This window comes from Arachis hypogaea, chromosome 20 (assembly GCF_003086295.3).
Source record: "Arachis hypogaea cultivar Tifrunner chromosome 20, arahy.Tifrunner.gnm2.J5K5, whole genome shotgun sequence".
Lineage (NCBI taxonomy): Eukaryota > Viridiplantae > Streptophyta > Magnoliopsida > Fabales > Fabaceae > Arachis > Arachis hypogaea.
In genome coordinates this window covers 142,067,257-142,082,311 of record NC_092055.1, presented here as the reverse complement: position 1 = coordinate 142,082,311, position 15,055 = coordinate 142,067,257, and the positions used below count along the sequence as shown (strand labels likewise).

The 15,055-nt window shown below is 37.1% G+C and overlaps 1 protein-coding gene across 1 annotated transcript; it reads left to right on the top strand.

Moving 5' to 3' along the window:
• The first annotated feature begins 2,607 nt into the window (after positions 1 to 2,607).
• Positions 2,608 to 14,719, top strand: LOC112782555 (E3 ubiquitin-protein ligase KEG). The gene is made up of 16 exons (XM_025824997.3): positions 2,608 to 3,800; positions 4,634 to 4,996; positions 5,091 to 5,321; positions 5,479 to 5,610; positions 5,689 to 6,025; positions 6,127 to 6,284; positions 8,292 to 8,449; positions 9,067 to 9,188; positions 9,332 to 9,466; positions 10,054 to 10,178; positions 10,365 to 10,469; positions 10,590 to 10,823; positions 11,826 to 12,159; positions 12,251 to 12,439; positions 12,555 to 12,860; positions 13,081 to 14,719. The coding sequence occupies exons 1-16, from the start codon at positions 3,040 to 3,042 to the stop codon at positions 14,293 to 14,295; spliced, it is 4,905 nt and encodes a 1,634-aa protein (XP_025680782.1). The 5' UTR covers positions 2,608 to 3,039; the 3' UTR covers positions 14,296 to 14,719.
• The last annotated feature ends 336 nt before the right edge of the window (positions 14,720 to 15,055 follow it).

Here is a 15,055-nt window from a genome sequence, read left to right as displayed (position 1 = left end):
TGCACCATGAATTTTCAGCAAGGTTTCGATCTGTACCAAGGCGAAATTCTTGGAGTGGTCTAATTCCAAGTGAGTATACTTTCATGGTGGAGTATGATAGTTCTCTGAACTATGATTGTCGGTATAGACAATGGCAGCAAAGAATTGTCGGTGTTGACAATGGAAGCTGAAGATGTGTGACTATTTCAATCAAGGTGGAGATTGTTAGGATTTGGTTGAATTAGTCCTACATTGCTTAGGATAGCAAATGGAGTGGGTGGCCTAGGCTATAAATATGAGGCTAAGTTCTTCATTTGTTTTTGCACCAGTCAGAAACACTTTAAGCTTGTATCTGATTTTTCTTTTCCTCTGTACTCTTTGATTAGAGAGTGTTGTGAGGTGTAGTTAGATATTTGCTTTGAAAGAGTGTGGGTGTACTGGGGTGCCGGTGAGAGAAAGAAGTCTATGTGTTGTAACAATTTTCACATAGTGATATTCTCTGGTTGTCATTTGACAACGGCCGTGGTTTTTTCTCCGGTAATTGGAGTTTCCACGTTAAATTCTTGTGTTGTGATTGTGTCTATTTTATTTCTCTGTCAAAGGTGTTTTCTCAAGGGGGAATTGTGTCTTATTCCCAACAAGAGAATTGTGATACTGTGACTGTGGAAGAAATACCGAATTTAGAGTTTATTGGCTTGTAAAAGGATCAATGCAGCATTCTCTATTCAATTTGTTCTTTATTTTTTTTTTCTTCAAAACAAAAAAAATTATTCTCATTATTGAAAAGAATAAAAAATTTTCCTTAAAAATATCTGTTAATTTGTTATATTTTATATACTACGTATTTTTTATGTACTCCCACTAAAAAAATAACAAATAAGTCTATATTTATTATTAATAAAAAAAATCTAGATAACATATATATTATTTACTTAAAAGCAAATAGTCGACTAAAAAATATTTTTCATACCTAATTTAAATTCTCAAATATAAATTTTTAGTATTTATCCATATAAAATATTCTCAAAAACTAAGAAATTAAACTAGTACCAATATATATTTTTGGTTTCTCAGAAATATTTTCTCTCAAATGTAATGATTAATCTCTTTATTATATTTTATTTACTTAAGAATAAACAGCCGATTACAGAATATTTTTTTACAATAAATTAGGTATCTAATTTTTTTTTCTTAAATTAAGTAGTTAATCAAGTTGAAGCGCGCTTCTTCTTCAAACGTACTTATATCGTTTCTTCTCCTTCGTCTCTTCTTTTTCTTTTATTGTTGTTCGCCGATGTTGTGGTTGTTGTTGTCTTCTTCTTTAACAACGTCATCATTTTTGTCTTTTTCTACTCTTATTCTTTTTTACGCGTCTTCTTTTGTTTGATTTTTTTCTTTTTTTGGCCTTCCTATCCTTTGTCATTATCATTGTCGTCGTCTTATTCATATTTTTCTATATATGTTCAAAAAATTAGAGCAGAAAAAATTTTTAATGCACAATACAAAAATTTTTAAAGAACCACGTATTTAAAATACTAACACCCAACTAACAAAATACGCAAAATACATAGATTTTAGTACATATATAATATACATAAGAGTAAAGTATCGTTTTTGTCCCGAAGTAAATCCTATTTGTGTCCCTAACGTTTAAATCGTCACGTTTGTAAAAGTGATTAATGTTATCCTACCGTCAATTACACATCATGAGCGCTTTAGTTTGAGTTTTAAAAATATCTTCTTGAAGTTAGAATATAAATGCCTGGGATAGAATCGATGATCTATTCCGAAACTCATCAAATGTTGAAACTAATTCCTATAACATTTACACAATTCACTTTTCTAGGGACATAATTGAATCTAAACACAAATAGTGGGTATAATATTAAAATCGACCACATCCAAGTGAGACATAATTGAGAATGAATACATTCAAGTGAGAATAATTGAAAAATATAATCTGATTTATTAGTATAATTGATAGTAGGATAACATTGAATCACTTTTATAAACGTTAAGGATACAAATAGGACGATTTAAACGTTAGGGACACAAATAGGACTTACCCCAAACGTTGAGGACAAAAACGATACTTTACTCTATAAATAATTTGGTGTGCAGTACAGAAATTTTGGTGTACATCATAAAATTTTTTAAAAGACTACATATAGGATATCAATTTCGGTATATAGAAATTTTTTATATATAAAACATAAAACTTTTTAAAAAATCACATATTTAAAATATTAATTCACCAAACTAATAAATTATATTCATAGTAAAAATTTATGTGTTATAAAATTTTTTATGCTATTTGTATAATTTTTTATAATATATGGATAAATTTGTGCTTTTATAAAAATTTATATATTATATATAAAAACTTCTATATTATGTAAATAAATTTTTGTAGAGAATTTTTATGTTGAAAAAGTAAAAAAAAAAAAAACATATACCCATATCTTTTTTATTAAACTTGTATAACTTGATTTGACTAATTACAAAAAAAATTTGATCATATACAGTATTTTTTTACCGAATTCTAATTCCCAATATCTAAGTATTTACACACATAAAATATCCGGAAAAAAAAAACTACATAGAAACCTAAATGAAGAAATTCCACTTGTATTATGAATGAATGAAGCAAAGCAAAGCAAAGAAAGAATTTTAGGGTACTTGTCCACAAAGTCCAAAGTGGAAGGCACAAGCATAAGAACACAACAACATCAGTGCCTTCCGGTCCTTCCCACCCACCTATAAAATAAAATTAAAAAAACAATAAGAAAAGGGAAAGAAGAAAGTTTCATTGATCTCTAAGTACGAAAATCTCCCTCATAACTCACTCTTGTTCGTTTCAAAACCCTTTTTGTTTGTTGGTTTCTCTCTCTAGATTTGCTTCATCATTAGCCTAATTCATCACTTTGCTTAACGGATCGATCTAACATTCGCAACTTCAATTAGATCCCTCTCACTTCAATCGGATCAAACTCCTTTTTTCTGTTACACTCACACTTCGACTTAAGGCCTTGTTTGGCACACAGCGGAAGCTTTAAGGAAATGAAAATCCCTTGCTGTTCGGTTTGCCAAACGCGGTATAACGAGGAGGAGCGAGTACCGCTGCTGCTCCAATGTGGACACGGATTCTGCAAAGAGTGCCTTTCTAGAATGTTCTCTTCATCGCCCGACGCAACGCTCACATGTCCACGATGCCGCCACGTGTCAACCGTCGGGAACTCCGTACAGGCTCTGCGAAAGAATTACGCTGTTTTGGCACTCATCCACTCCGCCGCCGCCGGAGCTGGAGGCGCCGCTGGTGGCTCGAATTTCGACTGCGACTACACCGACGACGACGACGAGGATGAGGATGGTGGCGGAAGCGGGGACGATGAGGACGATGATGACGAGGAGAAGCGGCGGCGGCGGTGCAGCAGAGCGTCGCAGACGTCGAGCTCCGGCGGGTGCGAGCCGGTGATCGAGGTCGGAGCGCACCCGGACTTGAAGCTGGTGCGGCGGATTGGGGAGGGGAGGAGAGCTGGTGTTGAGATGTGGACGGCGGTGATCGGAGGAAGCGGAGGACGGTGCCGGCACCAGGTGGCGGTTAAGAAGGTGGCGGTGACGGAGGGGATGGATTTGGAGTGGATTCAGGGGAATCTCGAGAATTTGCGGAGAGCTTCGATGTGGTGCAGGAACGTGTGCACTTTCCATGGAGCAATGAAGCATGAAGAGAGCTTGTGCCTTGTGATGGATAGGTGCTATGGATCGGTTCAGTCTGAGATGCAGAGAAATGAGGGCAGGCTCACTTTGGAACAAGTCCTAAGGTTTTGGATTTTTTATGTTTTATTCTTTTGGCATAATTTTGTTCTCTTGTTTTTGTTGTTCTATATTCAGATTTAGCAACTATTTTTTTTGCTTTTCACGGTTTCTATGATAAAACTAGTTGCTAGGAATTTGTTTTGACTTGGTAGTGACTAGGTGATAAGTTGGGGGTAGTAATGATTGTGTTTCAGTAGTTAGGTTAATTTCCTCAGCACATTTGTTTAATGTGTTTGAATTGTGTTGTATGTATCCATGATTGGTTGCCGATTATATTGTGGTGGGTGGTGGGCACCGCAGTTTCCTACAACGCGGCGATGCCATTATGTTGCGGTTTCTCTCAGGAATGATTTTCTGACACTTGTAGGTTGACTGTGTGGCGATTCAGTTGGTGCTAATGCCATGACTGTTAATCCGCGATATTGATTAATAATTTAAAACCATGATGATTATTATGGTAATCTCACTGGTATAATTAATATGTATGTTGCACTGCATTCTTGTTAAATTTTTGAGATAATGCAATCTGTCAGTTGGTTACTTATGTTTGTTTGGAGGCAAATTGTATCTTGGCCATAGGTGACGCCAAAGCCGGCTAAATCAGAATGACTTAATTTATGTATTCTATCGCTGTATTTCTGCTTTTGTATATTCATCTAGATTAATAATATACTGATTATATTTTTGTGAAATACTCTAGAAAATAACTCATTAGAACAATTTTATCTTTGATTTCGCATTTTCTTATTGTGAGACTAATAATCATTTTGACTTTATGAGTTAACCCGTGTGGCACTTGAGTTTCCGTGATAGCTAACACCGAGATTGCCAAATGCAGATATGGAGCAGACATTGCAAGAGGGGTTGTTGAGCTTCATGCTGCTGGTGTCGTTTGCATGAATTTAAAACCTTCCAATCTTCTTCTTGATTCAAATGGGCACGCGGTAGTTTCTGATTATGGACTTGCTACAATTTTAAAGAAGCCTTCCTGTTGGAAGGCGCGGCCAGAGTGTGACTCCTCAAAGATCCACTCTTGTATGGAATGTATAATGCTCAGTCCACATTATACAGCACCCGAGGCTTGGGAACCTGGGAAGAAGTCACTAAATATTTTCTGGGATGATGCAATAGGTATATCTCCCGAGTCAGATGCATGGAGTTTTGGTTGTACATTGGTTGAGATGTGCACGGGTGCCATTCCGTACGTGGAGCAATTCATTCTGTACCTAAACTTCATTATATTCTATTGTATTCTCTTTTCTAGAATTTCATAGCTTAAATATATGCTTGTGCAGTTGGGCTGGCTTAAGTGCAGAAGAAATTTATCGTTCAGTTGTTAAAGCCAAGAGACTTCCTCCACAGTATGCCAGTGTGGTTGGTGGTGGAATTCCAAGGGAATTGTGGAAGATGATTGGAGAGTGCTTGCAATTCAAGCCATCTAAAAGGCCTACATTTAATGCAATGTTAGCAATATTTCTCCGCCATTTGCAGGAAATACCGCGCAGCCCTCCTGCAAGCCCTGATAAGTAAGTTTTTTAAGTTATTATCAAGGTGGCTTTTTATATTCTTAATAAGCAAATATGACTATATGAGCTTCACCAGGAATGAGCTGCATGGACTTCTTGTCATTTTGTTTTGTAAACTGGTTCTCTTATGCAATGTTTTATGTTTCTCTGGATACAGTGACTTTGTCAAACGCTCTGTGTCTAATGTTACTGAACCAACCCCAGCCCCTGAATTAGATGTCCCTCAAGAAATGCCAAACCCAAACCATCTTCACCGCTTTGTGTCTGAAGGGGATGCCACAGGAGTTAGGTTAGTTGGCATCACAAATCATCCTGCTTGAGCTTTCTTTTGTTTAAATTTGATCATTTCATTTATTTTCTTTTACAGAGATCTTCTTGCGAAGGCTGCATCAGAAAATGGCAGCGATTACATATCTTCTCTACTGGAATCTCAAAATGTTGATGGGCAAACAGCTCTTCACTTAGCTTGTAGGCGTGGAAGTGCAGAGCTTGTTGAGGCCATTTTGGAGTATAAAGAGGCTAATGTTGATGTCTTGGACAAAGATGGAGATCCTCCTCTTGTTTTTGCTTTAGCAGCTGGCTCTCCAGATTGTGTTCGTTGCCTCATCAAAAGAAATGCTAACGTGACATCAAGACTGAGGGATGGCTTGGGCCCATCTGTCGCTCATGTTTGTGCTTATCATGGACAACCAGATTGTATGCGAGTATGTCTTACTTGGATCATACTCAGGTCTCATATGTTTCTGATATATTTTAGTAGAGCTATATTTGTCACTAATCACTCATTTATATGTAAAAATAACAGGAACTACTATTAGCTGGAGCTGATCCTAATGCAGTGGATGATGAAGGAGAATCTGTATTGCATAGGGCAGTTGCTAAGAAGTATACAGACTGTGCCATTGTAATATTAGAAAATGGAGGCTGTAGATCAATGGCCATTATGAACTCAAAGAACCTGACGTGAGTATATACTTCTCTTAAAATTTATTTTTTACCTTTGAATTTGTGTTCCAACTGCCAATTGGTCCAAGCAGTATGGATGTACACAATCATTGATCTTAAACTATTGGGAAATATCTTGTGATAAAGGAAGAATATCAATAAGAGGGAAGAAGAATATTACAAGGTGGGCTGGGGGGATAAAGGATCCTCCATTCAAAAGCAAAAAGGAAGCAAAAGATCAATATAGTGTTTGTCGTTTTCAATCCTTCCATGGGCTTGCACCTTCATGCAGCTCAAAGGGGTGGGATATTCTATGGCATATTTTCATTATTATCGCCCATGTAATTGATAACATGAATGGCAACAGGATAGACTGTAGAGAAATATTTCTGTAAGTTCATCATATGTTTGAAGCTGATCATATGTTTGAAGCTGATCAACAAAATACATAGAATTTATTCTTTTCATCTCATCATCATGTGATTTCCTTTTACATTTTGATGAAAAATTTTCAGGTCCTACTAAAGATTGTATGGTAACTTCTACATAACTGGCACATTATACTATCATAAACTTCTATATTCCTTCTATATAATGTACTAGCGGGATGAAAATGTGTTTTGAATGCAAATTGTAATTTGTTGTTCATAATTCTATTAATTATCTTTATTCCAAGAAATTATAGATCCCCCCCAAAAGCGTTAAGGCTTGATTGGTGTATGTACTGTATAATATGAGGCTATGAGCAAACTGGCACGCCCCACTTTCCTGAACATTGTGTCTTCTGCATTAATCAAGTTTAATTGTCGTCCCATGTTTCCAGGACTGTATTCTTTCTGGTTGTATAGTTTTATTGAGAGTTTTGCCTCTTACCTTTGTTAAGTAGAAAGTAAAATAAGGAAAACATTATATGATCTTCTATTGGTCTGTTGTTTGATCACAAAAAGATATGCTCGGGTTTTATTATCTTTGTCTCCAGAAACACATTTCCAGCTTGACATGTCCTTGTATTTCATTATCAAACATAAGCCTCTCTGAACAAAAATTAAGCTAGTCCAAAAATACATGGTGAAGTGAACGGATATCACTAATTTTCAGAGGAATCATATTTGCTGTTACATGTTCCATCATAAAATAAAATTTACAATTACTCGTACTCAAAATAACGTGATTATTACTTAATTTAAAGATCCTTCTGTATCTAGAGAGTAGATCAATACAGTTCTTTCTCATTCGCACCCTGGTAATGTGTTTTGCTTTGGATAAAGTAATTGAAAATATGTTATCATTTATATTTGATTTACTTTTCCTTTTATGGTAGACTCTAGTTAATTGATTATAGATATATTCATCAGAACATGCCAATAAATATTGTCTTTGTTTTTATGGAGCTTGGACTTCTATTCAACTTTTGTTTGTCTTTGCACTGCAGTCCTTGTTATATTAACATTATCCTATTGTTCATGGGAAAACAAATAGCAAAAGATGACCTTTTCTTGATCCCTATTTGAATATTAAAGATCAGTTTTCATCATATTCAGTAAGGATTTCAGTTTCTCAATATTTACAATCAACCGGTATGATGAAATCAAATTGCTAAGAAATCATTTATGATTTATATTATAAAGTAAAACGAAGCGGATTTGGAACTACTGCTCCTCAGTGTTAATCTCACATAATCTGGGAATCACATCTTTAGGGCCATCATATTTCATGTAATTTTACATTTTAAAAGCTATAATGGTCAATGCTCATAGTTAAGTATAACGTAATTTGTCATTTGCTATGAGATTGTACCCTCACTTAAGTGAGCCATGGTTGGAGTGTGAAGTCTCATTGCTCAATGCTTAAGGATATGAGAAATATATTGTCTACATGAAAGAGTTTTGTCTTCTCCTTTGAGCTAGCTTTTTTGGTAGAGTTAGGCCCAGAATCTTAAGAATAAGAATTGCATTGTTATTGAATGGATATATTATTTTCTCTAATTTACAGATATGATGACTCGGTTTTACTTTGGTGTTGCAGACCGCTACACTTGTGTGTGGCAACATGGAATGTTGCTGTTGTGAAGAGATGGGTGGAAGTTGCAACTTCAGATGAGATTGCTGAAGCAATTGACATACCGAGCCCAATTGGAACTGCCTTGTGCATGGCAGCAGCTTCTAAGAAAGATCATGAAAGCGGTATTCAAAAGTTCATTGCGATGATGATTTTGTCATTTGGCTATGTTTTGATACAGTGCATGTTGTTTTCTAGTTAAATCTGTTTCTTGGTTGCAAAACTGGTTTAATTTCCTTGTAATAGATTTATTTAGTTGATGCCAATGAAAACCAAGGGATAAGAGGTTAAAACTACATCTACGTTTAAGCTTAGACAGAAAGGAAGTGAAAACCAGAGGGAGGATAATAGATCCTCCAGAGCAGATAAAATTAAGAGCAGCAAATGTATCTCTTAAGTAAATTAATAAAGAATGTAGCAAAGGTTCCCAATCTCAAATGGCAATATGAAAAAAACCATTGGCCAATCATCGAAGGGTGGCCATTTATACAATCATCTCCTGAAAGATGCAATTATTCTGCTTCTCCCAAGTACTCCTAAAAATTGCAAAACCTGCATAAAGCTACAATTTTGAGAGCCTTACTTGTTTGTCTTGCTATTTCATATTTCAAAATTTTCAACATGCAATAAGTACAATTCTCTTCAAATTACATAATTCTTCTGTTCTATTTATCCCTCAACATCTTCAAATTTGAGTGTTAATGCTTAAACTCATTATGGTGTTTGTTCCCGCCAAAAATAGAAGGGAGAGAATTGGTGCGGATACTGCTTGCGGCAGGAGCGGATCCGTCTGCTCAAGATTCACAGAATGGGAGGACAGCTTTGCATACAGCTGCTATGACAAATGATGTGGACTTGGTCAAGGTATTTGAAGCACTTCTTGATTAAAATAATTAAGTATCCCTTCATATTCTGTTGGGGCTGCAGTATGCACATTTGGTCATGTTAATATTCTATGTTAGCATTTAATTAACGTTAATCCCCCCTTCTCTTTCTGGGTGGAGTAGGTCATTCTTGCTGCTGGAGTTGATGTGAACATTTGCAATATACACAACAGTATACCTCTTCACTTGGCATTAGCTAGGGGTGCAAAGGCATCTGTTGGACTGCTTCTAGCTGCTGGGGCAGATTACAATTTGCAGGTTCTTATTTAAGTTTCCATTCCTGCAGTTTCATCAACACAAATTAAATATAATCATTTGATGACATAGGATACTGATCTCTGGTGGTTTTATAATTTGCTAAATGAAGATCACATGCAATTGCTAAACGAACATCTTTATTTCATTTTTTGCTTTCACTTCTGCTTTCTGATTTACTATGTAGTTATACAATAATGATCTATTTATCTATATTATATATTTATACAACTTGAAGGGGAGCCTTGGAGCAACGGTTGAGTTGTCTCCGTGTGACCTCAAGGTCACGGGTTGCCGTGGAAACAGCCACTGATATAATTATTAGGTTAGGCTGCGTACATTACACCCTTTGGGTACGGCCCTTTCCCGGACCCTGCGTTAACGCGGGATGCTTGTGCACTGGGATGCCTTTTTTTATATATTTATATGACTTGCTAATTGCTGAGTTCAGTTTCTGCTTCAACCCTCTTCATGATTCAATGTTATTTGTTGTTAAGAAACAATTTGAGGGTGATGATTTCCATTCTTTGGGATGGTGGCTTCACCCTTATGGCCTTGCCATTTAAGGTTCTAATTCAATATTATTTCAGGATGATGATGGTGACAATGCTTTCCATATAGCAGCAGAGACAGCCAAAATGATACGTGAAAATCTTGACTGGCTCATTGTTATGCTAAGGAATTCCGATGCTGATATTGAGGTCAGAAACCACAGGTATGTCTAGGCATTGCATTTTCAGTAAGTTCTACCTTTTTTTGTTACGTAGTATGTACACATCTTAATATCTATTTTTGCGTTTGTAACTCTGTTTAACTGTTGATTGTTGCTATTCCATAATAACATTAAGCACATTCAACTGGAATGCTCTACTGTGACTGAGAGGGTTATGTTTTGTGACAGTGGCAGGACACTACGTGACATCTTGGAGGCCCTTCCCCGAGAATGGATATCTGAAGATCTGATGGAGGCACTCATGAATAGAGGAGTTCATCTTTCTCCTACAATGTGAGCATAAGACATCATTTCCAGCTAATTTTCTTTTTATTGGGTATTGGTATTTAACTATTTATTTTCTACCATGTAACTTCTATGCACTAAAATTTGTTTGTCATTGGCTGTATTTAGATTTGAAGTGGGAGACTGGGTGAAATTTAAAAGAACTGTCACAGCTCCTACCTATGGGTGGCAAGGTGCTAGACCAAAGAGTGTTGGATTTGTGCAAAGTATTCAAGATCGTGATAATCTCATTGTTTCATTTTGCTCTGGAGAAGTTCATGTTTTGGCAAATGAAGTTGTAAAACTCATTCCATTAGACCGAGGGCAACATGTACAGTTGAAAGAAGATGTGAAAGAGCCCAGGTATGATTTTGTATGAGTGCTACACGGTAATCTTTTGTATAAATTTATGATTTCATTGTTATGTCTATATTTTGGGGTTTTGTTGGATCTGTATTAAATACCTACATATTTTGCAGTGCTCTGTTGTCTGTTGGAGAATATCTTCTCTGCTTATACATTTCTTTTCTAGTATGCCTTTGTCAAAAGCATCGGGCATAGCTCCTCCAAATTTGGGAATCAATGATTCTCTTTTTTCTAAGGAAAAATGTGAAGAGATGGGAAATATATTAAACGAATAGAAAATTACTATCAGTTATAGAACTTGTTTCCCAAGCACAAAATGAGGCCATATAGACATGACTGTTCTAAATAAGCTAAAAGGGCAGCGTAATGATACTACCAAATGGAATCATTCATGCTAGCAAATTGGACTTCCCCAGGGTTGTTCGTTTCTCCCAAAATCTTCCTATGCCAAGTTTGTTGATTTCCCATTACATAGAAGATTTACTACAATTTGCATTTTCAAGCTGTCAAAGCTACCGTCTAATAATTAAAAAGAGAGATAATTGCTCCGAGCATCTAAAATATGATACTGATATCTTGGTATCAGTTAGTGATTGGGGCTTAGACTTGGAAAAGGAAGTTTCTGTCGACCCAAGATGAGCTAGTCAGCCAGGAGCTGTCGTAATCTTCCTGAAAGTGTTGATTAGTAAAGTCTGCCTAATAGGAGGCTAAATAATATCCTGGAAGAAAGATATTAAAATAGGTTGGCAGAGGACATTTATAAGGCCTTCTTTGTACTAGTATTAACCACTTTTGTATACTCTCTATGATAGTCTGTTCTTGGACTTCTCCCCGGCACCTAAACAAAACCAAAAAGAACCCTAGAAGAAAGGAAAGAGAGCAAAAACGACAACCAATGCTTGACCATAAATTATGTTAACTAGTGTTTTGTGCATGGCATACTTGCAATCTTGATGATTTTGCATTTGTCTTTGACATTGATGGCTATTTGTCTGCTAGGTTTGGTTGGCGTGGGCAGTCACGTGACAGCATTGGAACAGTGTTATGTGTTGATGATGATGGAATTCTCCGTGTTGGGTTCCCTGGAGCATCAAGGGGATGGAAAGCTGACCCTGCAGAGATGGAACGGGTTGAGGAATTCAAGGTTGGAGACTGGGTTCGGATTCGTCCTACTCTTACATCAGCTAAACATGGATTAGGATCCGTTACACCTGGAAGCATTGGCATTGTATATTGTATCAGACCAGACAGTAGTCTATTAATAGAACTCAGCTATCTTCCAAATCCATGGCATTGTGAACCAGAGGAGGTGGAGCATGTTGCTCCTTTTAGGGTGAGCAGAGTGTGAATTAATTTTTTCGAAGACAGTATTCTCCTCATCTAATCACTAGATTTATATATTAATAAACTTTATTATCTTACAGATTGGTGATCGCGTCTGTGTGAAGCGTTCTGTTGCAGAACCTAGATATGCTTGGGGTGGTGAGACACATCATAGTGTTGGAAGGATAAGCGAGATTGAGAATGATGGTCTCCTAATAATTGAAATACCAAACCGACCCATACCATGGCAGGCTGATCCATCTGATATGGAGAAGGTGGAAGATTTCAAGGTGCAAATTCGATATTTATCATTTGGCTGCCATTTATAATTGTTGCCTTCATATTTTTGCTGTGAGATGTCTTATTGTCTTGCTCTTCTTAACTTGCTAATTTGTCCATGGGCAGGTTGGAGATTGGGTCAGAGTGAAAGCATCAGTTCCTGCTCCAAAGTATGGGTGGGAGGATATTAACAGGAACAGTATTGGGGTAATCCATAGCTTGGAGGAAGATGGTGATATGGGTGTTGCCTTTTGCTTCAGAAGCAAGCCTTTTTCTTGTTCAGTAACTGATGTGGAGAAAGTTCCTCCTTTTGAGGTGGGACAAGAAATTCACGTGATGCCATCTGTTTCTCAGCCACGACTTGGATGGTCAAATGAATCACCAGCTACTGTTGGGAAAATAGCAAGAATTGACATGGATGGTGCTCTTAATGTAAGTATACTACATTGTTTTCTTTTCTAATTTTTGCATGAGATTAATACCGCCCTAATTTTACTTACAGAGCTATATAAACATTGCCTTGTTGATAGCTTTCATGTGGGTAGCTTTTATATAGACTCAGTTCACTAAAGGGTGAAAACATTTCTGTTCAGTTATTGTATTTCATCTTGAGACAAAATAAGTGATTTAATGATTCTTTTTTCTTTTGTAGTTGAAAGTCACTGGTAGGCAAAGCTTGTGGAAAGTTTCTCCTGGAGATGCAGAACGACTTCCTGGATTTGAAGTTGGGGATTGGGTACGCTCTAAACCAAGCTTGGGGAATAGACCAAGTTATGACTGGAATACTGTTGGAAGGGAAAGTTTAGCTGTTGTGCATAGTGTACAGGATTCTGGATACTTGGAGTTGGCTTGTTGTTTCCGTAAAGGGAAGTGGATTGCTCATTACACAGATGTTGAAAAGGTTCCCATCTTCAAAATTGGGCAATATGTTAGATTTCGAAATGGTCTGGTTGAACCAAGGTGGGGTTGGAGAGGAGCTCAGCCTGAATCTCAGGGTGTTATAACCAGCATTCACGCTGATGGCGAAGTTAGGGTTGTTTTCTTTGGCTTGTCAGCATTATGGAGAGGAGATCCTTCAGATCTACAGATTGAACCAATGTTCGAAGTTGGAGAATGGGTGAGGTTGAAGGATAATGCAAATAGTTGGAAATCGATTGCACCGGGTAGTATTGGTGTTGTACAAGGAATAGGGTATGAAGAAGACGACTCAGACAGAAGCACTTATGTTGGCTTTTGTGGGGAGCAAGAAAAGTGGGTAGGACCAACCTCCCATCTCGAAAGAGTTGACAAACTCTTTGTTGGACAGAAAGTTAGAGTTAAGCAATGTATAAAGCAACCAAGATTTGGTTGGTCAGGGCACACCCATGCTAGTATTGGAACCATACAAGCAATCGATGCCGATGGAAAGCTCCGAATATACACTCCAGCCGGATCGAAGACATGGATGCTGGACCCATCAGAAGTGGAGGTGGTGGAAGAGAGGGAGCTTCGTATCGGAGACTGGGTAAAAGTTAAAGCGTCAGTTTCAACCCCAATCCACCAGTGGGGGGAGGTGAGTCACTCGAGCATTGGAGTGGTGCACCGGATGGAAGATGGAGATCTGTGGGTGGCATTCTGCTTTATGGAGAGACTCTGGCTTTGCAAGGCATGGGAAATGGAAAGGGTTAGACCATTCAAAGTGGGGGACAAGGTAAAAATTAGAGATGGACTCGTGGCACCGCGCTGGGGATGGGGAATGGAAACGCATGCAAGCAAGGGACAGGTGGTAGGAGTAGACGCAAACGGCAAACTGAGAATAAAGTTCCGGTGGAGGGAAGGTAGGCCTTGGATTGGGGACCCTGCTGATGTTGCCCTTGATGGAAACTAATATGGTTGCTACTTTAGGAAAATGGAAGCTTGTATTTAACATGATTTTCACATTCAGCTCCTTAGGCTATGCTTTTTCAGGGCCTGAGCTTATGCAGAAAGCTTTATTCTTGCTGCTATTTCAGATGGTGGTTCTCATCATGGGACCTTTTTCTCTAAATATTGGAATGCAGTTGGATAGGATTTGTGCAGGGAAAGTTGGTTGCCTTTTGACCTATATATGGAGAGCAAATTTCGGCATATGGCCCCATTTATATTCATTACTCACATATAAGTCTGTAGTCCCAGATTTTGAGGTGTATATTTATAAATATATATATGTTTATTTGATATTGTTGTACAAATCATACTCACAACTTAATGCATTTTTTGACTCACCTCTATGCAGTTGCATATTCTTGAATATAATTGCTTGTTACACTCAATCTTGGTTATTAATCACCACTTTCTAATTTTTAAAGCGTTCCCACCTGAAGCCCTATATACAGCCACATCAGTATTTGTGAGATGATGTCTCAAAAATAATTAAGAAATTAATGGAGGAACTTTCATTTTTAACGACAAGGGAGTAATTTTGGTTCCAATTATCTCACATGTAATTTTAATATAAAATAATAGGAAATTATATATCTTACAAAATTATTAATAACAAACATTCAGAGGCAGCAATCTTATAAATGAAAAATGATTAAATATAACTCTAATCCTGCTGTGTAGAGAGAAAGGAAACACAGTATCAACAGTGTGGTAGAAGAACCTTG

Excerpts from the sequence above, each read along its gene's own strand:
- LOC112782555 (XM_025824997.3), top strand. The coding sequence starts at position 3,040 with ATGAAAATCCCTTGCTGTTCGGTTTGCCAAACGCGGTATAACGAGGAG. Across the intron at positions 8,450-9,066 it reads TAAGAAAGATCATGAAAGCG|AAGGGAGAGAATTGGTGCGG; the intron begins GTATTCAAAAGT and ends CGCCAAAAATAG. Across the intron at positions 12,861-13,080 it reads ACATGGATGGTGCTCTTAAT|TTGAAAGTCACTGGTAGGCA; the intron begins GTAAGTATACTA and ends TTTCTTTTGTAG.